The following is a 23,246-nucleotide window of genomic DNA, read 5'->3' on the forward strand; positions in this document are numbered from 1 at the left end:
TTGAGACACAGCATCTGTAGTCCCGACGTCATGAAGCTGCCAGCCTCCGAGGGCCAGGCCTTGCAGAAGCCTCTCCAGGCCAGCTCGCTCACATGCCTGCTGGCAGAAGGCCGTGGTGTCGGCTGGCCGTCAGGGTCGGGTTTGAGTTTTCTACTTTCCCAACACCATTGATTGAGGAGACGGTCTTAGGCTGTCTTCTTTCTCCATTGAGTGTTCTTGGCTCCCTTGTCAAATATTAGTTGACTCTGGGCTTGGGTTTATTTCTGGGCTCTCTGCCTGTTCCATTGGTCTATGTGTCTGTTTTTATGCCAGTACCTTACTGTTTTAATTACTATAGCTTTGTAGGATAGTTTGAAATCAGGAAGTGATTTGTCCAGCTTTGTTTTTCTTTCTCAGGATTTCTTTGGCTCTTCAGGATCTTTTGTGATTTCAAATGAATTTTAAGATTGCTTTTCTATTTCTGTAAAAAATGCCATTGGAATTATGCTAGGGACTGTACTGGATCTATAATCAGTTTTCGGTAGTATGGAGATTTTAACTATTAATTTTTCCAATCCACGAACATAGGATAGCTTTCCATTTCCTTGTATCTTTTTTAGTTCCTTTCATCAGGGTCTTAAAATTTTCAGTGTAGAGATCTTTCACCTCCTTGTTTAAATTTATTTCTATGTATTTTATTGTTTTTGCTGCTATTATGAATGGGATTGTTTTATTTCTTTTTCAGATAATTTATTGTTAGTGTAAAGAAACACTACTGATTTGTGTGTTGCTTTTGTAACATGTAACTTTACTGAATTTGTGCATCAGGATGAACAGTTTTTTGTGTGGAGTTTTTAGAATTTTCTATATGTAGAACCATGTCATCTGTAGATAGAGACAATTTAGTTTTTCCTTTTCAATTCTGTTGCCTTTCATTTCTCTTTTCTTGCCTAAATGCTGTGGTTAGGCAGTTCAGTACTATGCTCAGTAGCAGTGATTAGAGTGAGCGCCCTCATCTTCTGATGTTAGAAGAAAAGCTTTCAGCCTCTCATCGTTGAGCATGATGTTAGCTGTGGGCTTGTCATATGTGGCCTTTATGATGTTGAGGTACATTCTTTCAATCCTCAATTTGTGAGTTTTTAATCATGACTGTGTGTTTAATTTTGTCAAATTCATTTTCTCCATCTAGTCAGATGGATCATATGACTCTTTTATTCTATTAATGTGATGTTTCACATTTATTGATTTGCATATGTTGAACTGTTTTTGCATCCCAGGGATAAATCCCACTTCATCATCATGGTGTATGATCCTTTTCATGTGCTGTTGAATTTGGGGTTTTTGCCTCTGTATTCATCGGGGATATTGGCTTATGGTTTTCTTTTCTTGTAGTGTCTTTTATCTGGTGTTGGTATCAGGGTAATGCTGGCCTCACGTAATGAGTTTGGAAGTGTTCCCTTCTCTTCAATTTTTTGGAACAGTTTGAGAATGATTGACATTAATACTTCTTTAAATGTTTGGTAAAATTCACCAGTAAAATTATCTGGTCCTGCACTTTTTTCTGTTGGGAGGTTTTTGTCTTCCAAGAAAACTTGTTGTTTGTTCAGATTTTCTATTTTTTTATAATTCAGTCTTGGTAGGTTGTATGCTTTTAGAAATTTATCCATTTCTTCTAGGCTTTCCAATTTGTTCATACTAGTCTTTTATGATTCTTTGTATTTCTGTGGTATCAGTTGTAATGTTTCCTCTTAAATGTATAATTTTTATATTGGGTTCCTCTTTTTTTCCTTGGTGAGTCTAGCTAAAGGTTTGTCAATTTTGTTTATCTTTTCAAAGAACCAACTCTTAGTTTTATTAATCCTTTCTATTGTTTTCCTGTTCCCTATTTCACTTATTTCTGCTTTAATCTTTATTACTTTCTTCCTTCCTTGGGCTTAGTTTGTTCTTTTTCTAGTTCCTTTTTTAATTTTGTTGGGGAATATTGGGGAACAGTGTTTCTCTCCAGGGCTCATCAGCTCCAAGTCGTCATCCTTCAATCTGGTTGTGGAGGGCGCAGCTCAGCTCCACGTCCAGTCCCGGTTTTCAATCTTTAGTTGCAGGGGGTGCAGCCCACCATCCCATGAGGGAATTGAACTGTTACCTTGTTGTTGAGAGCTGAACTCTAACCAACTTGAGCAATCCGGCCACCCCTTTTTCTAGTTCCTTGAGGTATAAAATTACCTTGTTTGTGATCTGCCTTTTTTCTTGATGTATTCCTTTATTGCTCTAAACTTCCCTCTTAGAACTCCTTTCCATCATCATCCCGTAAGGTTTCATGTGTTGTGTTTCCATTTTCATTTGTCTTAAGATACTATTTCATTTCCCTTTTGATTTCTTCTTTGATCCATTCATTAGTTGTTCAGGAGTAGGTTGTTTAATTTCCATGTATTTGTGAGTTTTCCAGTTTTCCTCCTGTTACTGATTCTAGTTTTATACCATTGTGGTCAGAAAAGATACTTGCTATAATTTCAGTCTTCTTAAATTTGCTAAGACTTATTTTATGGCCTAACATATGATCTGTCCTGGAATGTTGCATGTGAACTTGAGAAGAATATGTATTTTACTGCTGTTGGATTAAATTTTCTGTATACTTCTCCTAGCTTCATTTGGTCTGTATTTTTTAATTCCACAGTTTCTTTATTGATTCTCTGTCAGGATGATCTATCTATTGTTGGAAAAGGGGTATTAAAGTTCCCAACTATTATTGAATTCTTGTTTCTTTCTCATTTTAGTTCTGTTGATGTTTGCTTTATATACCTATTTAGGTGCCCTGATGTTGGGGTGCATAAATATTTATGATTTTTATGTCTTCTTGATAGATTGACCCTTTTATCATTATATAATGACCTTCTGTGTCTCTTTTGACCATTTTTAGCTTAAAGTCTATTTTGTCTGATATAACTATCCCTGCTTTCTTTTGGTTATCATTCGGTTGAAATATTTTTTCTATCCTTTCATTCTCAAACTGTGTGTGTTTTTAAAGCTAAAGTCGGTCTTTTGTAGGCAGCATATCTTTGGATCTTGTTCTTTTTTTTTAATCCATTCAGCCATTCTAAGTCTTTTGATTGGAGAATTTACTCCATTTTTGTTTAAAGTAATTATTGATGAAGTAAGGACTTACTATTGCCATGTTGTTAATTTTTTTTTTCTTTTTGTAAGTCCTGTTCCTTCTTACCTCACTGTCTTCTTTTCTGATTTATGACCCTTTGTGGTAGTATGGTTTGACTGCTTTATCATAATATTTTGTGTAACAACTACAGGTTTTTCTTTGGTGGTTACTATGAGGCTTACATAAAACTCCCATTTTTAACATTCTATTTTAAGATAGCAGCTTAACTTTGATAATATACATAAACTTTACACCTTTACTCTCCCCCTCACATTTTAATATCAGATTTTACATATTTTATATTGTGTGTTCAATAACAAATTATTTTAGTTTTAGTTATTTTAATACTTTTGTTTTTAACTTTTAAACTGGAGTTGTAAATGAATTAGCACCACAATCACAATGTTAGAGAATGTGACTTTGACTACATACCCTGTTTCCCCGAAAATAAGACCTAACCGGACAATCAGCTCTAATGTGTCTTTTGAAGCAAAAGTTAATATAAGACCGGGTCTTATAGTAAACATAGTAAGACCAGGTATAATATATTATATAATATAATATAATATAATATAATATAATATAATATAATATAATATATAATATAATATATAATATAATATAATATAATATAATATAATATAATATAATATAATATAATATAATATAATATAATATACCGGGTCTTATATTAATTTTTGCTCCAAAAGACACATTAGAGCTGATTGTCCAGCTAGGTCTTATTTTCGGGGAAACACGGTATTTACCATTACCAGTGAGTTTTACACATATATTCATGTTTTTTAATGTTCATTAGCATCTGCTTGGGGAATGCTCTTTAGCATTTTTCATAGGGAAGGTGTAGTGGAGATGAGCTCCCTCAGCTTTTGATGGTTCAGGCAAGTCTTTATCTTTCCATCACTTCTGAAAGACAGCTTTGCTGGGTGTATTGTTGGTTGGTAGTTGGTTTTTTCCCCCCAGTATTTTGCATATGTCATTTCACTCTCTCTTGGCCTGCAAGGTTTCTTTTGAGAAACCTTCCTATATTCTTATGAAAGTTCCCTTGTAAATGATGTGTTGCTTTTCTTTGCTGCTTTCAAAGTTCTTTTTGATTTTTGACAGTTTCATTATCATGTGTCTCAGTGTATCCTTTTTCAGGTTCAACCTATTTGGGGTCCTTTGGGCCTGTAAATCTTAATGTCCATTTCTTTCCCCAGCCTTGGGATGTTTTCTTTCATTATTGCTTTAAAAATATTTTCTGTCCGTTTCTCTGCTCCTTCTGTGATTCCCATAATACATTATTTTTCTTGATGATATCCTTTATGTGCCACATGTTTTCTTCACTCTTTTTCATTCCTGTTTCTTTTTGCTCCTCTGACTAGATAATTTCAAATGAACTATCTTCTAGTTCACTGATTCTTCTGCTTGGTCAAGTCTGTTGTTGAAGCCGTCTCGAATTCTTCATTTCAGTCATTGTATTCTTCAGCTCTAGGATTTCTGTTTGGTTTTTAATTTCAGTGGTTTCTATTTTTGTTGATCTTCTCATTTTATTCATGCATTGTTTTCCTAATATTGTCTAGTTGTCTGTGTGTTCTTGTAGTTCACTAAACATATTTAAAAGGGTCATTCTTAATTCTTTGTCACACCCTTCATAGATTTCTTTAAGGTCAGTTTTTGGAGTTTTCTTAGCTTCCTTTAGTGGCATCATGTTTACCTGATTCATCATTCCTTGTATTGGTATCTCTACATTTGAGTAAGCAGTTCTTCTTCCAGACTTCACCATTCACTTCAGAAGAGACAATCCTTCAGCACTCAGCTCAGCTTGGGATGCTTGATGGGTGAGCTGATAGTATCTTTGCATAGGTGGGGTTTGCTATCAGGGTCTCTGTTTGGCTGACGCCACTTCCCAAGCTCTGAGTTCAGGGGGTTGCTGCTGTCTGGGGGCAGTTCGATAGCAATACTGACTTAGTTCCCTGTCCACACACAGCTGTAGGACGGGCTCCACAGGGCCAGACTCTGTGGTTGGTCTTCCTGGTTGGGCAGGGCTGGGTGCTGTTCTCAGCAGGGGCAGGGCTGTATTTGATTCCTTGCCTGGGTCGGACCCTAGAACAGGTTTCACAGTCCTTACAGCCTGATTCCTGGAGACCCAAGTCCAGTAGAGCTGCTCATCGAGCTCCCTGGCAAGATGGGCAACCAGCACAGCTTTGCAGGTGGACTGAGCCCCTGACTGCATGCCTCTCTGCACAGGTGCCATTGTGAGCGGGGCTGTAGGATGGGCCACACAGTTTCCCACATGGTTTGTTTAGGTCTCCTGGCTGAATGGGGCTGGAGGCTGTATTCATCCCTCTGTGAGCCTTCAAATTTGCTTCCCAGCCCAGGGCACCATAGGACAGAGTCTATAGCTGGTACGTTTGTTTCTTAGGGACTCGAAGCAGGCAGAGTTGCCCACCAAACTCCCTGGCCAGACAGGGCCACTGGCTTGGCTTGACTGTGCAGAGTGGCACGGCCACTGGCTGGGATGTCTGCTTGAGTGCTGGTGAAAGCAGTAATGCAGGGAGCCAAGAACCAGGAGCTGCTTGCTATGAGCCCCACCCCCCCCCTTCCCCATCCCAGTCTGATGTCCAGTGTCCAGGCCCACAGATTTGCCCTCGTGGATCCCCCTGCAATCCCCAAGTGGGCATTCCAGAAAGTGACCCATCACACTGGGGGAGCTGAGGTTACCGTGGGCTCGTCCCTTTCCCACTGGAAACACCATAGGCCTTAGGGGGCCCTCTCAGTGTGGGCTGTGCTGGCCGGGTGGAGGAGTGGGGCCGTCAGTGTAGCCCTCCTCTTACCATTTTCTGTGTGGTCCTTTTGGTCCCTGTTATCCTAGGGGGTCTTCAGCCTCACCCCCATGTTGGGTTCCACAGTGGGGTCTTGTCTGTGGATGGTTGCGAAGTGGTGGACTTGTGAGGGGGACTGAAGTCAAAACGGCATGTCTTGTCTTCGTTGTGCCGCTGCCCACAGGACACCAGTCACAGTAGGAAAAGGACGGGGACAAGACTCGGAGGAGACATGTTTCATGAAGGGCGTGTGTCTAGAATACATAAAGAACTCTCACACCTTACAACGCAATCATGAGACAAACACCCCAGTTAAAAATCTTTGAACAGACCGTTTACAAAAGAAGATGTCTAATTAGACAGTAAATAAAAAGATGTTCGACCTCAATGGTCCTCAGAGAAATACAGGGTTAAGCTAAAATGTGTTTATAGGGGAGTGTGTTATGTAGGAAGAATTTAGACCATTTCTCTGAAGTCACTGGTTTTTTTCTGTTTAGCTTTCTCTAGTAAAAATCATATTTGGAACGATTTTAAACTGTTGGTGAGTGTGAAGCATTTACTTACTAAGAAGCTTTTTCCCCCTCCCTAATCCTGCTTGAAATGCTTATTGTGGATCGAGATACAAAAGAGTAGTTCCCAAACGTGAGCATATATGTGAAAACACGGGTTTCTGGTTCCATACTAGATGTAAGGAACAAGATTCTGGGGCTGGGACCCTGGACACTGCACTTCTTATAAGCATTTAGGTGATTAAGGTGTAAGCAGAACATAAACAATTCTTTAAGAAACATTGGGCCAAAGAGTACCTTTTGTTTAAGTAGTAACTGCCCCTAGGAAAACATCTTGAATTTCCTAGTTTAAACAAAAGTTCCAAGAAGGCCTCTACTTTATTTGGGAGCTGGTTGCTGAACTTTGATCTGACAGTTCTCCAAAGAGCACAGACCATGTCCTGTAAGGTGTCTTGTCTCCCTCTAGTTGTTCCCCAGCTTCAAGTCAGGAACAGTCTGTTCATCTCTCTCTCCAAATAAATAGTTAATATTTTAGTGCAAATGAAAACATTGCATTGAGACTTTCAAAATAAATACCATCCCTGCAGAAAGCATAAAATCATGCATTTTATTATTATAAAATCTCAGATTCTGTTTTTTTGAAATTGCCAAAGGGTACCGTTTTTCATACTGCTTCTTCCCCCTTTATTTTTCAATTTTTTGGATTTGCAAACATTTGCTTTCTGTTAATCACTAAACAATGTCATGCCCTTCTAAATAAACATAGTAATTCCCTTTCAGTCAGTATGGATACATGACAGTTATGTTATTGAATTTTTAGTTTTATTAAAATAAGATTATACCTATGCCAACTTTTGTTGTAGCTGCTCAAATATTAAGCTGTTTCTTAAATATAGATCTGCCATTGCTTTGAAAATCTGCATTTATTTAGGAGGGAATTTTCTTTTATATTTTTTTCCCTCTGTCTCATATTCTGTGGTCATGCTGTAAATATCACAGTAACAATTGGTGGACACCACTTCTTGGAGCGTTTTATGGACTGTCTCAACCGACACAGGGCATGAAAAAGGAAAACAAGAATTGGAGGTTGAAAGGAAGAAATAGAATTGTTGTTACTTGCAGATGATTTGTCTACAAAGATCGGTCAACATAGTGGTTATTTTGGCAGCACATACAGTGACGGAAAAATCTAAGAGCATCTGTATACAAACTATTACAATTAATTCACCAGTGACCAGGTCTGAGATCAGGACACATAATCAGTAACATTTTCATACTAAGCAGTAACCATGTATATCCAGCTGCCTACTCGACATCTCCACCGAGATAAGACATTGCAGATTTAAATGTCTAAAACAATCCCCTTGAACATGGACCCATCTACACCCCTTCCAACCCACTCCTCCCATGTCAACGCTGTGTGTCCAGTTTCTCAGGCCAAACTCTTAGACTCAAGTCATCCTTGATTCCTGTCTTTTCCTTCACACCTGTGGTCTGCAGCTTCCAGATACATTCGTAAAAGCGCCGCTTCTCACCAGCCGCCCGTGCAGTCAGCCTTGCTCACGTCCAGCCCTCTGGTCTGCTTGCTGCATGGCTTAGGGGCTTCCACTTCGGGGCGCCTCCGTCTGCACTTCACACGGCAGCCAGAATTAACCTTTTCACATGTGTCAGACCATGGTATTCCTCGTGCAAAACACTGTGGAGGCTTTTGTTATGTTTATAATAAAACGCAGACTCCTCCAAGGAGACCTGGCCTTTGTGCCTCTGGTCGCAGCGCCTCCCTCCTCCCGGCCTCTTCTGCATTCTGGCCGTGTCCGCCTCTGTCCTCAGGAGGCCAAGTGCATCCTCCCCCCTTCCCAGATCCCCACCGTTACAGTCTCCGCTCCAGGGTCCCTCCCAGAGAGGCCTTCTCTGATCCTGCTGTGTGTGATTTGTCTTTGTGTGTCCTACGTCATCACCTCCTTTGCGCCTTGCTGGGATGTTAGGGCCGTGCTCTGGCTTGTTCCCAGAGCCCCAGCAATGGACAGCCCCTGGCATTCAGTCTGTTTGTGTTCGATGAACAGGATTTATTTTTTTTACCTTGTATGGCCACGTTATACATATTCCATATTGGGATATAGACTCTCAGTTCTGTGGCAGATAAAAACTGTACCTTAATTTCCTTTGTGTCTGGCATGTGTTTATATGTGAATTACTGACTCACACACATTTACTATATGCATTATATTTTTTCCCCTTGGTTGGATTAAGATTTTGTGGAAGTTTGGTTTTCACACCATTAGAACTGATGAGCTGATCAGTATCTCTTGTTTAAAGGAGCCAGGTGTCCTATTATAAGATGGCTAAAAAGAACCGAGATCAAGAGTGGATTCTTACCCCTTACTGCACGTGGCATCTGTCTTGTGAGGAATTGTGCCTTCTCTGTCCCAGTGTCTTTGGTTCTTTGCTTCAGAAAAGTAGAATTTTATGTTTGGTGTTTTCCTTGTTTGTGTTTGTCATCTTTTGTTTGCCATATATAGAGGGATTATTATCAAGCAGCACTGAGGACTCCTCTGAATTGGTCCGGCTGAACACACCTTTGAGCTTTGTTACTTCTAGCTCATTTATTCCACTACTCAGACTGTGTAATCTTTATCGCATCGAGTTAAAGCTAACTTCCTGTATGTTCATATTCTGTATGCCCTTTTCTATTTCATGCATGTCCTCTGTTTCCTGAATGAAATCACTGTATCATTTTGAAGCTTGTGTTCCTGTGAATTATGGTAGTGATGAAAATAATCATCTCACAAAGGTGAGGTTTGTTCTTAGTCATTTTTTAAAATGCAACAGAAAGATAAACATCCGCTATTTAGAAACTTCAGTGGCTGACTGAATGTCTGACCTACTCCATGCGGAAACAGATGACTATAGGTGTGTGGGCCCCACCCCCGCCCAGGGGCCCCCGGTCATTTATACTTTACATCGCTGTGAGGTCATAGTGATGTCTAGGAGGTTTGCTATTCCAAAATCTGTTTCAGTGGGAAGTTCTAATATCAGATGGGATAGTTAGAAATGATGCAAGTATTTAGTCCAAGATGTCATGCAGCAGTGTGTTCCACACAGATTAAAAAGATATTTCAGTTCTTAGAAATTTCTATCCCAAAATTCATTTTTATTTAGTTCCTTTGCCACTCTAGTTACAATGTCATTATGTTTATTCTCTATATATATTATCTGCCAAGTATGTTTAGTTGCACTATTTGTTCTTCATTGTACACGTATCAAAAAATCCAGGTGAGCATATAGGTATATTGTTATCAACTATGTTGACCAAAATAAATTGCAACATTCAATCTACCCGAGCATTTTCTGTGTTCGCATACCTTTCAGTAGGAAAACTGACTCCTATTTTTTCTTTACATTTTTAAAAAACACAACATTTTTTTATTTTCTCTAATGAAAAAAAGTAATGCACATTCCTGATAGAACATCAGACTCCACTTTTTGTAGTGATACTTTCTCATGACAACATTTAAGAGTCTGGTTTTGGTTTGGGAAAATACTGTGAATTACTTCTGAGTTGTTTTCTTTTTGCTTGCAGTATATCTCTGTACCGGGGTAATTGCAGACCTATACGATTTGAACCACCAATGCTGGATTTCCATGAACAGTAAGTTCACAATGTTCAGACCATAGTTTCCCGTTAAACTGTTCCATGTATTAATATTTTATTTGTGCATTTGTCTTGCCTTTTGCCTGTGTTGTCTGTACGAGAAAATTAATGTTCATGTCGTCAGGGACACAAATGATGTTGAGTATGGTCTGCAAATGGGAAGAAATATTACAACGCTAACATATAAATTTAACTTTAGAAGTTTGAAAATTACCCACATATTAGAGTCTGGTTCAGAGGATCTAATCTTCAGACCCAGTATACAGTATAGGTCACCTTTTCTGATGAGCACTGCATTTCCATTTTTATTACTTAAATGTTTCCTTGTGGCTACAGAGGATATATTATTTATTTGTTTGATGCATATGCTTTTCAAGTTTGTACATCACCAAGTAAATAGTACTGTCAGCCCAGAAAGGCAAACAGACGCAAACCCTATAGAAAGACACGACTCGGCCGCAGCCTTGCCTCCTCAACCATGCATCAGGCTCACCTCCCACTTCTCGTCTCAGTTTGCACATTGCACTGAGGGGAAAACAAGTCTTCAGCCACATTGGGTTCCACCCCAACTTAGCAAGTGGATAAAGAGAACATTTTAAATGGTATCTCTGCTAAAGAAAGCAGTGTCCCTTGGTAAATTAGCAAAGAATTCAAAAGGAAAGTGGGGTGTGCAGTGGGAGGTGGGGGGAGGCCATATGTAAATCTTTTCTGATTCAGTAAATGAAAGCTGTAATTTTCTTTAATGTTGTCAAAGCTGTATTTAAACATGTCTCACTATAGTAAACATAAGAGGTTTAAATAATTTATTTATAATTTCAAACCTAGCATCATCAAATACATATGCTTGTACAAAACCATGGTGATGGAGTGGTTAGCGTTAGAAGTAGGAGCTGTCTGATAGCAATTCCGTCTTTTCAGGAGGTTATAGTCTCACAGAGATTCTCATGGATTTTTGGGGTGGGAGGGCGGCGAGAAGTTGGCACACTACTTTGTGCACTTTAGATGGTCAGTATTTGGGAATAGGCGTTATGTGGGTAAAATTGACTTGTGTGCGTGAGGTTAGCAGACCGTGATGTTCAGATAGGAAATATATCACTATTCTGCCCTATAAAACAGGTTTAGGTACAGTGTTGAGATTGCAAGAACAATAGAGTTCCTAATCCAGTCACAATAATTTATCACCTATAGTCTCCTATTAAATGCGAGATATTTAATGAAATATGGCATGTATCCTGATCTTAGCAAGAGCGTTTATTATTTTTAAAATAATGATTTTTTGCTCCAGTAAAATTTTCTTTGAGTATGTCCCCTCATTCTCGAGTGGCTCAGAATAAAAGCAGGTAAACTCCTTTCTAAGATTATGGCATGAGCAGTATGAGGGTACGTGGGCATTATGAGAGGGGGACAGAGGAGCTCGGTGCACAATACCAAGATTTTTAGTCTAAAATAGTGAGTATCTTTACTTTGAAAAGCTTAGCAGTAACCATTCTAGAGAGATTGTTTCCAAAGTTATATCCAACTGTTTTTCACTTCAGTCTTTGTTGTTTTGAGGGAGTTTTGCAGATTTCATGCATCCCTCGAGATAAAGACATTTTCAGGTATACAAAATACCTGACTTGGAATTGAGAATTCCTGTTCTAAATTACCCGTCCATCAGCCCCTTAAATATTTAATGGAGAAATCGAGATAACAGTCCGCAAGTTTCTGGACCGGCAGCTTTATCATGGCTCTTCAGGAAGAGATGAGAGCTGTGGGGCTTCTTCCTTCCCCTCCCCACATGCGCGTGCACCAGTGCGGATGGCTCAAGGGTTTCATAGGCATCCCCCTCAAAGTCCATATCTGGACCCTTAAGAGCTAGTGAGGAATTCCGCCCCAGGCCACAGGTTATTTAATCACCACTGCAAAACTTACTGGGGATTTGCTTACCACACAGCAGTGTGTATCCACTGTAGTAAACTTGGAAAATGCTTATCAGGAGGAAAAAGAAAGCAAAACGTTACCTACAGTTCAACCACTGAAAAGCATGAACATGAGCTTGTATCCCTTAAGTTCTTTTTCTATGTGTGTTTGTTTATTGAGTTATAAAAACATAATCATATTTTCTGAACATAAACTATTTTGTAACCTGCTTTCTAAACATAATCTATTGCACATTCTTTTTTCTTCCACTGAATTTTCTGTTACATTACTTTTTGGTATCAGAGAACATCAAGTTTTGTGGATATATTTGTTAAATTGATTTTTTTTTTAATTGAAACTTTTTGTTCTTATAATCAGTGCTGAAACTAATTATTTAAATACAACTCTGACTGTTTGCTCAGGAGAGAGTCCTAAAAATGGAATTGTGAGGTGAAAGGATATGCATAATATAGAGGTTTTTAGTTAGTCAGGCTAGAGAATAATTTGGTGTCATGAACAAGGAGAACTGACAGGAGGATTAAATGAATTAATCTATGACTAGAGAGGAAGTAAATGGGATTTCTTTAAGAGACTGGTGCTGGTCTTGGAGAAATCTGCTGAGCTGAGAGAACACAGGAGGTCTGCTGAGAACGTGCGAATGGAGAGATGAGCTCCAACACAAACCAGGTCAGGTAATACAGTGAAGAGGGTTGCGGACAGGAAAGCATGTAGTAGTCACACTCTGCCCCCTGAAGCAGCAGATGCACGTGCTGCTCCAAATTAGAGGGAACAGGAATAGAAGAAAACCATCCTCCCATGATATTAAGCTCTGCTGTGTCCGGTCTGGGTACACCGCACAGGGTTAGTTTTACCTCATGAATGTAGAAGTGGATCTTATAAAAGTAGGAGTTGAGGTAGATGGGTTCAGTTAGAGACATGGCTGCTGTCGGAGGTCATGTGCACATGCAGGCACGTGTTTGCATGTGTGGAGTCTCCACGAGAAGTCAGCTCACACCACTGTGGGAGCGAGGTCAGAACGCCTGGTGGGCAGGGGCAGGCAGAGGAAGGGAGGATGTTGAGTCGGGCCGGTCCCCAGGGCACGGGCTGGCGGGACATCCAGGGGCACATCCTGAGGAAGCGAGCACTGGCAGAGCCAGCTGCTGTTGGAGTCTCTTAGCTCAGGCGGGGCCTAAGCTCTCTTTGAAAGGCCCACCTAGGACAATCACCCTTTTAACTAACTTAAAGTCAGCTGATTAGTCCTGCACAGTGAGAGTTGTGGGGAGCTATAGGGAGCGAGGAGGGCGGCGCAGGGTTAAGAAAGAGCAGCCAAGAATAGTGTGCAAGCGGGGCCAAGGGACTCCAGCCTCAAGGACTGAGCCCCAAATCGGCCTAAGGTGCGCGTAGCTTTAGGTATTTATTACTTAGGTGGGGAAGTAAAGGAGATAAAGCTTGTCAAACTCACGGTCTGTGAATCCCATACATCATAATAAGAAACTGATTCAAGCCAATCACCCTTGCCTGCAGGCAGCTGAACTGTAAGTCTCAGGATGTGTGTACTTCCCCACGGGACAAAACCTTTATGCATATGAATAGATGGAGAGCACGTCACTGAATCTCTTCCCCTGCAGGGTGTGGGAAGGAATGCAGCCACAGAGGCAGAGGCTCTACTTAGCCAGGGGTAGGTGGGGGGCTGTGCCCACCTCTATGAACCCCGTGGGTTCTCCTGTTGGTCCCCACATGGCTCCGCCTGGTTTGGGTTGCCCCCTCCATGGGGAGTCTTACCCGTCATTGGCTGACCAGCCATCCTCCTGGGGCCAAACAGGGAGATATAAGGTGCAAGCACAAAAGTGAAGCAAAATCCCTGAAAGGATCCGTCTCACAGACTCTCCTTTCTTTAGGGGCAGGTATGAGGAGACAGACGGTTAGGCTGCTGCGTGGCAAGAGATTAGGGGCTTTAAATGTGTGCAAAATCTCTTCCCAGCAGCACTCAGTGTTTGAGAACTGGGAGAAGGTGTGTAGATGCTACCCCATGGCTGCTGCCCCTCCACCTTCCAGCTCTCGGGAGGGGCTGTGCCTGGGAACCCACCCTCAGCAGGAGTTGACCAGAAAGGGAATCTGGGGGCTGTGGTTCAGCCCAACCAATTGATTGTCACAGAGCCACTATAGGAATGGAAATGAAGAGGTTCCTAAATTTAGAACTTTGCACTCTGGAAAATCAGAGGGGTGTGAATAAAAGAATTTCCCTGGCATTGTGTACTTTTAGGACAAACAAAATGAAGTTGTACATTTTCACTGCAGAAAGTAAATTATCAGTGGGTCAGGAAGGAAGTGATTGCTAAAGGAAATCAGATGTGTTAGGACATATCCTCTTTTAAAGTACTTGCGTGTTTTTTTTCTTCCTCACTATAAGAAGCAAAAAACTTAGTTGATTGAAATTTTTTCCTGCATTGACTACTTTGCTTTCTGCCTCCAAAAATTCCTGCTTTCTTCAATGACTGTTAAGATGATAGCATTAAGAATGTTACTAGGATAAGAATCATATATCTCCATTCAGAATAACCTCTCTTCCTGCCTGTTAGTTACCTAGTCAACGTCTCCTCCCGCCCCCTTTTTGTTCCTACAACCCCAGTGTTTTCAGCCATCCAGCCCTTAGGAAAAGTGGCCCTGCTCCCCGCTTGGGGAATCCTGATAAATACATGGCAGTTGTAATCATCCCGTTCTTGTTTGTGATCTGTTCAGGGTAGATGTGACTCCTTCTACCAGTGATGTGAGCTCAGGTCTACTAAAGGGTTCCTGGGGGAGGATTTTCTTTTCATTCTAAAAAATAGGTAGAAGAAAGAAATCCCTCCCTTCGTGCTGGGCACTGCCTGCACATGAGGCCTGGGGTGGGCCCTGTGGCAGCCCTCAGTCACAAGTGCTAGTTTGAGGCAAAGCCAGCAAGCAAAGCTTGTCACAGGAAAATGAACACAATTTGCACCCTCGACCATGTTATCCAACTGCTGAATTAATCAGCCCAGAACACCCACCTTCAGATCTTTTTGTGAGGTGACACTTACTAGTCTTGCTTTCCTGATGTAAGGTACATGGCCTGCTGACGTGGCCTCCTCTCAGTGTTCTGTCCTCTACCTTGTGATCCCCTCTCTGTTTCCCTCCTGTGTCCAAGGCTCCTTTTTCTTCGTCTCAGGATTCCGCTCCTGTCTGTCCCCTAACGGGCTGCTTCTCTTTCCTTAGCCCTTTTCGACCAACTCCCCAGTTTCTTACGAGGTGCTTTCCTCCAGTTCTGTGGTGTATGCCTGTGTTCCTCCCTCCCCCATTACTCGCTCATCTAGAGTCCCCAATGATACCTTAACCTTGTGTCTGCTTCAGTATTTCCAGTCTGAATGGTGCCAACCGGTCACCAAAACCCGAATCCTAAAGCTTCCTGGGTTCCTTCCTGCCCTCAAAGCACCCGTCCCCTCCCCCACCACATCTGTTCTCAGAATCCTGTCAGTTTGTCATTCCGCTCTTGTCTGACCCTCACTGCTCCCTTTCTCCTCCTAACTGAGGCCCTTGTCACTTCTCATCTAGACTGTCACCCCGTACTTGCCGTTTCCAGTTTACGATCTGTACTGTCAACAGAGAAATCTCTTTACTATCCATCACTCCTCCCCACAAAATCCTTTAATGGTTTCCTAATGTCTTCAGGATAAATGCTAAATGTCTTAACATAGAATCTGCCCTTTGTTTTCTCATATGCCACCCCACACTAAACCATACCTGTGGGGAACTGTTTGCCGTGTTCTGAAATATGGATCTTTCTAAGATCGAGGCATGTTATACATACTTTAAGAGTCTCCCCTATAAAATGAATTTTTATGGGAGCTTTCTTACAGTCAGAAAAGTAGAAAGAACAGATCGTCAATGCACTGATAACCGAAATTCAGTAACTAACATTTTGCCGTATTTTACTTCATATTTTTGTTGATTTTGAATCATTTGCAAGTGGCGGACGTAATGCTGTTTCCTTTCTGTATTCTTCAGCACACATTTCCATGTAGATGGACATTCTACATGAGTACAGTACCATTGCTGGTATTGTAAGCAAACTAACAGTGATTACAGAGTGACTGTCCCTCTGTTTCGGTAGTTACTTGGTTCTCAGGGACAGAAATCTCACTGAGGAGAGGTGAGGCAGAAGTGAGCGTGCTTTGGAAGGGACACTGAGGCCTACAGGGAGGCCCAAGGTGCAGGTGGCACCCGGCACACTGGAGCCACGTTGTCCCAGCCCAAGCCTCCTCTTGGTCTCTTCTCGCTGCCTCTTGGCACTGGCTTATTCTCCCCACTACCAACAGTCTTTCCAACAGTGTGAGGACAGGTCACTCACTACTCCTCAGACTCACGTTCTGTCATCTCCCTCCATCGGAGAAGAATAGCTTCTTTTTCTTTAGTTTGAAGATTCGCAGGAATAGTGCAGTGATCACCCTGGCGTAGAGCAGGTGTCCGCCCCGCCAGTCAGACGAGGCCACGTGGGAGTGGTGTTGTCCCTGTGTGCCCCCCAGAGAAGAGAAATCCTACAGCGCGCAGCTCCCAGTCCTGTTGAGTCCCTGACAACCTTCGTGCTGCAGAGTGTCACCCTCCTCTGTAAAGCCAGCATCCCCTTCTCTCTGCTTCCGCGGTGTTGTGCCCACCCACAGTAGTGGGATGCATCCCCATCCAAAATGTGGTTCAGATGTCAAGAGTGATGATGTCGCATGTACATGCACCGCGAGAGGAGGAAAAGGTTTATTATACTCACATAACGAAGCTTTCTGGGGAGAGCAGGGGGGCTCCCAATCAGGTCTGAAAAACGGTTTGAGAGAGCAGAGAAAGGAGACTGGCTTGGCTTTGGTTGTGGTTAGGGCGGGAGGTTGGGTGGGCATATGTGGTTTGAACGTGTCACTAGATCCAGGAGGGAAAGTGTGCAGGCTTTCTTCCTGGTTTGCCCAGATGTGGGGCGCAAGGAGAAAGGGACATTGTGGGGCCTGAAAACTGGCAGCAGTCAAACATCAAAGATGGAGTTAGATTCTTCGTTACTCATGGCCTCTTCTCCTGACTTCTGTCCAGGCACTGGTCTTCGCTGCCCTACTAGACAAGGCTATCGACATCAGTACACACTGTTTATCTATGTATCTCTGGCACACGTGCGTGTTACATGCAACACTTACACATAGTACGTAAGTCCGTCATGATTCCCTGTTGAACTTTGCTAAATCGGAAGTCACCCTTTGCGGTGTCTGGAAGAACTTGAACTTGAATGAAATTTAATTCTCCATGTCGTGTCTGATTGCCGTCCAGGGCCTCGAGGAGGGTTCCAGGCTCTTGAGCAAGAATGCAGCTGGAGTCCTGGCCACCCATTACCCTGATCGTCCCTGCAGCCCCCCAGAACGTTCTTCATAGTCAGTTAATCAAACTGACTTTCGTCAGAAACAGGCTTTCTTTGTTTAGATCTGTTCTTTAATTCTTCCTCTTGACCCCTTGCCCCTTTCTCCCTTTCCCTCTCCTCTTCTTTTCTTCCCTCCTTTCCTCCCCTTGACAATTGGCTGGAGCAACCTGGGGATGACCACCTCTCCCCTTCCTCCCACCTGTTATTCATACCAGTGCTGTTAAATACTTTCTTTTTCCACAAGAACTCCGTTTTTCAAACTTATTGCAGACTGTTAAAAATGCTTTGGGTGGAAACTTGGTTTACTGAGTACAGGTTAATATAATAAAGTGCAGAAAAACCTCGATTTCAAGTCTAAATAGAGACTTAATGGCTTAAAGAAAACGGGAATTGAATAACTCGCTAAAAATGGAGGTCTTTATTGTCAAGTTCAGTTCAGCTCAGTTCATGAAAGGCATCTCTCCCCGTTATCACTTTTTGGTACTCCAAGAAAATCAGGTAGGCCCTCTTGTCTAAAGACACATTTGGTACCTTTTAGCTTTGTAGTTTCTACCTGTTCCGCCAACACCCCAGTTCAGCCTTCAGTCTGTGTGTCTGAAAGGTGGTTGGGTTTTGCGGAGATGGAGGACACCGATAATGCTTGTTGATTTTGTGCAGCTTCCTGCCACAAGCTATGCTATTGAGAGTGCTGCGTCACTGTCATTCATAAGCCCCATCCCCAGGCAATTGCTCAGCTACCTTTTCATCTGTCTCTGGCATTGCGTGTCACCTTTCTGTGCCATCAGGAAACCTGCCGTTGACCACAGCATTGCAGCTAGTTTGTAATGCATACTGTGTTTCCCCGAAAATAAGACCTAGCCAGACAATCAGTGCTAATGTGTCTTTTGGAGCAAAAATTAATGTAAGACCCGGTCTTATTTTACTATAAGACTGGGTATAATATAATATAGTACAATATAATACCGGGTCTTATATTAATTTTTGCTCCAAAAGATGCATTAGAGCTGATGGTCTGGCTACGTCTTATTTTTGGGGAAACACAGTAGCTGCTCCTTCCTATTCTTTTGCACCTCAGACTCTTCTACAGTATGACTAGTCAGTAGCTTTGCCTGAGCTGTGCAGAGAACAGCCTATATATGTGATTTGGCTTGGTTTGTCTATAAATAATTCGCACTGCCCCCTTTGGCCCTCCTGTCTTTGAAGCAGCTCCTAATGGAAACATGCAGGACTGGCCCTGGCAGGCAGTGGAAATCTTTGTTTTATTTTTAAATCTACCTCTTTAGCCAAGCAGTCACACGTGCTGCTTACAAAAGGCAGGATTCTAAGATGGTCCCCAGATTCCTGGCCTCTGAGGTGCACATGCCTTCTCCCGATTGTATTCAAACGCGAACCTGGGTGTTGCTGGAAAAAATTTGAAAATGTTACAGTCCCAAATCAGTTGACCTTTAAGATAGGGAGGTGATCTGGGGACCTGACCTGATCCACCTGCTCCCTCTCGGAGCTGTCTGAAGCTGTCAGAGACAGAAATGTCAGAGATTCGAAGTGTGAGAGGCATTTGATGCGAAGGAGCTTCTTGGTGCTGGCTTTGGAAGCGGAGGCGGCCCTATAGCAGCAGACTGGGAGCAACCTACATTTTACCCCCTACCTGGAGCAGCTTAGGAGACAACTTTGAGCTTCGGTGAGTGAGGCCCTGAGTAGATAAGCCAGTCACACTGTTTTATACGTGCTGGACTTTTTTTTTTTAAAGATTTTTTTTTTATTGGGGAAGGGGAACAGGACTTTTTTTATTAGAGAACAATGGTCAAATTGTTGTCCTTTGAATCTTAGTTGTGGAGGGTTCTGAACGTTCAGCTTCAAGTTGTTGTTCTTTCAGTCTTAGTTGTGGAGGGCGCAGCTCAGCTCCAGGTCCAGTGCCATTGCTAGTTGCAGGGGGCGCAGCCCACCATCCCTTGCGGGAGTCGAACCGGCAACCTGTGGTTGAGAGGACAGGCTCCAACCAACTGAGCCATCCAGGAGCTCAGCGGCAGCTCAGCTCAAGGTGCCGTGTTCAATCTTAGTTGCAGGGGGCAGAGCCCACCATCCCTTGCAGGACTCGAGGAATTGAACTGGCAACCTTGTGGTTGAGAGCCCACGCTTCAACCAACAACTGAGCCATCTGGGAGGCAGCTCAGCTCAAGGTGCCGTGTTCAATCGTAGTTGCAGGGGGCGCTGCCCACCATCCCTTGCGGGACTCGAGGATTTGAACTGGCAACCTTGTGGTTGAGAGCCCACTGGCCCATGTGGGAATCGAACCGGCAGCCTTCGGAGTTAGGAGCACGGAGCTCTAACCGCCTGAGCCACCGGGCTGGCCCATGTGCTGGACTTTTGACTTAAAGAATTGTAAGATAATAAGGGGTGTCACTTGAATCCTTCATGTTTGAGGTGGTTTGTTAAATAGTGAAGGCTAACGTAGTGCTTGTATATTTACAAGTACATGGGTTACTTAGCACTTGACCTAAGTTTTCCATGGTTTGGTGTGACTTCTGTCTTCAGTCTCCCCCTTGGTCATGGGTTCTGCTCACATCACAGGGAACTCAGTAGAGGAGGGCGGGCGAGGAAGCTCTTCCCCAGAGTCCGTCAGCAGGTCTGTCCAAGGACAGCGCCCTCTGCCCCCTGTGCTGTGGGCTGCCCAGCTCCGGGAGGCCTGCCACCACACTAGCCTGCCAGCTCCTCACTGAGACCTTCCTTCGTTCTTGTTACTCCAGACTTCTTTGAACAACCTAAGCACATGGCCCTTCTCCTCTGACCAAGGGTTCATTTCTGCAGGGTGTGGCCCAGGGCCTTTCCTCTTAGATCCCTGTTAGAAAGGGAGTCTCTGCAAACAAGCCTTCTGCCCCGCTCTCTGCTGCCAGGCTTCTGGAAGCTCCCAGCTTGTTTCCTTACCCCCAGGCCCTCTGCTGCAGTGCGCCATCTTCCGTTGTGTCCTCTTAAAGGATCTCCCAGATTACTTGTCCTCTCATACCCTGTCTTCTTCCTCTGAACTGAGATTGAGGGCACAGAGGTGGTGGAGGAAACACATGAAGCAGGAACTCAGGAAGGTGCACGCTGGTTGTCAGCTGCCTGCAGGACACCTCATTGGCAGAGCACATTTGTTGAAGAAGGCACATCATCAGTGCGTTTCCAGAATTTAAGGGGAGCATTTTTATTTCTGTGACTGTTATGCTACTTACATGTTTACATAAAGCTTGAGGAAGAAGAATTTGATCTTCCATGCTCTCTTTACACAGCTTCTCCCTGCAGCATCATGGCCATAGTTTGAGGCCCCAGCTGGATCTGTGCCCACTTCCTTAGTGGTGTCATGGTCCTGTGACCCCACCTGGGAGTGAGGAGCCAGCTCCTGAGAAAGTCTCCCCTCAAGGCAAGAGGAATTCCATACACTGGGGGCTCCTGGCTCCGAAGAGCTTTGAGGGCACTCATCTCCCTGCTTCCTCACCCTGAATGTGTTGTTACAAACCTCCCTCTGGGTACCCCTCGACCCCTTCCTCAGGACCCAGTCGTGGCCACAGGAAGATGCTGGCCCTCGTGACGGCCAGGCAGGGTTCTGCCTCTCTGAGTAGAGCAGGGGGTGTCTCCTGAGGGTTCCGCCTGGCCCGGGCAGTCTGGATTCAGCTGCTCTCTGCTGGGAGCTAAGAGAGCTCAGCTTCACATCACCCCACTTTGCCAGGGTGGCAGGCCCGCCCTTCGTGGTGCTGGGCGCTCAGCAGGGATCGGTCGGCTTGAACCGTAAGCACAGCACACTGTCAGCATACCTGAGACTCTCCAGCTGGCCTGAAAGCCTTAGAGCTGTGTTCAGTGTTCACAAAGCACAGTGAAGAGTTCCCATCCACATCGTGTTTGGAACTTATGCACATGACCCTGACTTTTTGGGTAATATGGAAAAAAGATATTGTTACTCCATTTTAGAAAAAAGATGAAATGCTTAAAATAATTCAAGATTCAATAGTAGATGAAGCTGTAGAAGATGAATAAAGCACTGGTAAATTAAATTTTCATGCTGTTTTAGATGACACTGACACTTCATAAACCCTTTTGATCAAGAATTACTTCATCTTTTTTTTAAATTTTGGGTCTTCCCCATTATTTTTGCCCATATTCTTTAAATATTATATTTCTACTTTCCATTTTCCAAATATCAATACTTCTATTTATACTCTACATATCTGTATTTTTCCTTTCATTTTATAGCTTTACCTTTAAAAATATTCTAAGTATACTTTCCTGCTGAATTCTGAACTACATTGTCAGTCTGATCTTCCAGCTCATTAATAGATCTTTATCTGCCTATCCCATCTATTATGTTTATAGCTCATATTTTTATACCAATATTTTTTCTTGTTTTTTATGTGATTTCTTGCTTCACTTCCCTGCTACCTTGTCGTCTCTCCTTAAGTATATCACGTCTTGCCTATTTTTAAGTCCTGGTCCAGCCCTTCCAGCTTCAGGTCTGCACTATTCAGCCTGGACTAGGTTATGTATGCTATGACCACAACCAAACCCACAACCTCAGTGGGATTTAGACTGAAAGAGTATCCTATCTGGGAAATGCCATTTTCTTGGCAGACGGCAGAGTGCAAGAAAGCTTTTAAAACTTAATCATAAATACCACTGTTGCTCACACTTCACTGGCCAGAGCAAGTCATAAGGCCCAGCCCAGTGTTACTGAGTGGAGAAGTGTGACCCTCTCACAGCTGCAGTCCACACGTTGGACTGCATTCCGGTCCAACACATCGGTCTGTACTCTAATATGTCTCTCTCCTCACAGGTCCTGCTGTGGGAACTGTGAGCTTAGCTCCTGTCTTGTGCATATGAGGATAGGCAGGAGCCAGGCCTTGGGGGTGATCCCGAAGGGGAGCCCCAGTTCCACACAGTTCCACACAGAGGAGGGAGGTAGTGCGTGGGTTGGAACCTGGGCCAGAGCCAGTGGCCTACATTCACGTTCAGGTGCCATGTATGACTGAGCAAGTTAATTAACTTCCCTGTGCCTCGCTGTCCTCATCTATAAAATGAGGAGAGTAATACACCTGAACTCACAAGGCAGATCTCATGTAACTACCAGTTTTTCCTCCTGAACTGAAGCATGTATGTCCGTGGAGTTTGGGAGCAGAGGACATGATTCAGGACGCCAGGGCGCATAGGAAGGCACGCCAGTATTGCAGCGAGTCAGAGGGCCTGGCGTTACCCTGACAGCTTCCCCACTGGACCATGGGCCCCATCTGGGTGGAGACTCTTTCACTGTGGGACGGACAGTTGGCCCTAGTAAACACTTGTGTGGAATGGCTAAGTGCATTTTTGTGTGTAACTTTAAGCCAGTGTAATAAGTAGGTTTATATATTTGGATATATAGTTGATAATTTTAATGTGTAACATTAAATTAACATCTAGTTTTTTAACAACTAGAAATTATCTTGGAAGTATTTGTGACAATTTTGTATTTGTTTTTACAGGCCAGTTGGAATGCCAAAAATGGAAAAAGTTTACCTACATAATCCTAGTTCTGAAGAAACTATTACTTTAGTATCAATATCTGCTACAACTTCACATTTTCATGCATCATTTTTTCAAAATAGGGTAAGTTTCACTGATTTCAGGAACATTTCTCGCGTTTGAAATTGAAATATCTAGATTTTTTTATGTATAATTTTATTTTGCTGTAATTAAAATCTGATTAGAATGTTTCAGGTTTGTTCTAGATCTCAGTTTGCCCCATTTCCTAAGAGTTAGCCTGTCTAGTCTTGCACATGTTTTTTCTCAACGTGAAACAGCTTAACAAATCAGCTTGGAACCTTAAGCACTCTGG

At 43.0% G+C, this 23,246-nt stretch overlaps 1 protein-coding gene across 3 annotated transcripts in view; it reads left to right on the forward strand.

Moving 5' to 3' along the window:
- Positions 1-23,246, forward strand: part of TMEM131 (transmembrane protein 131) — a 178,125-nt gene that overhangs the window by 62,658 nt on the left and 92,221 nt on the right. For all 3 annotated transcript variants that reach the window (XM_019716511.3, XM_019716512.3, XM_074332565.2), the window contains exons 4-5: positions 10,039-10,107; positions 22,894-23,017. In XM_019716511.3, coding sequence (XP_019572070.3) covers positions 10,039-10,107; positions 22,894-23,017 — 193 coding nt within the window. The remainder of the gene's footprint in view (positions 1-10,038; positions 10,108-22,893; positions 23,018-23,246) is intronic.

Source organism: Rhinolophus sinicus, chromosome 2, assembly GCF_057876585.1.
Source record: "Rhinolophus sinicus isolate RSI-liver-muscle chromosome 2, RSI-T2T, whole genome shotgun sequence".
Taxonomy (NCBI): Eukaryota; Metazoa; Chordata; class Mammalia; order Chiroptera; family Rhinolophidae; genus Rhinolophus; species Rhinolophus sinicus.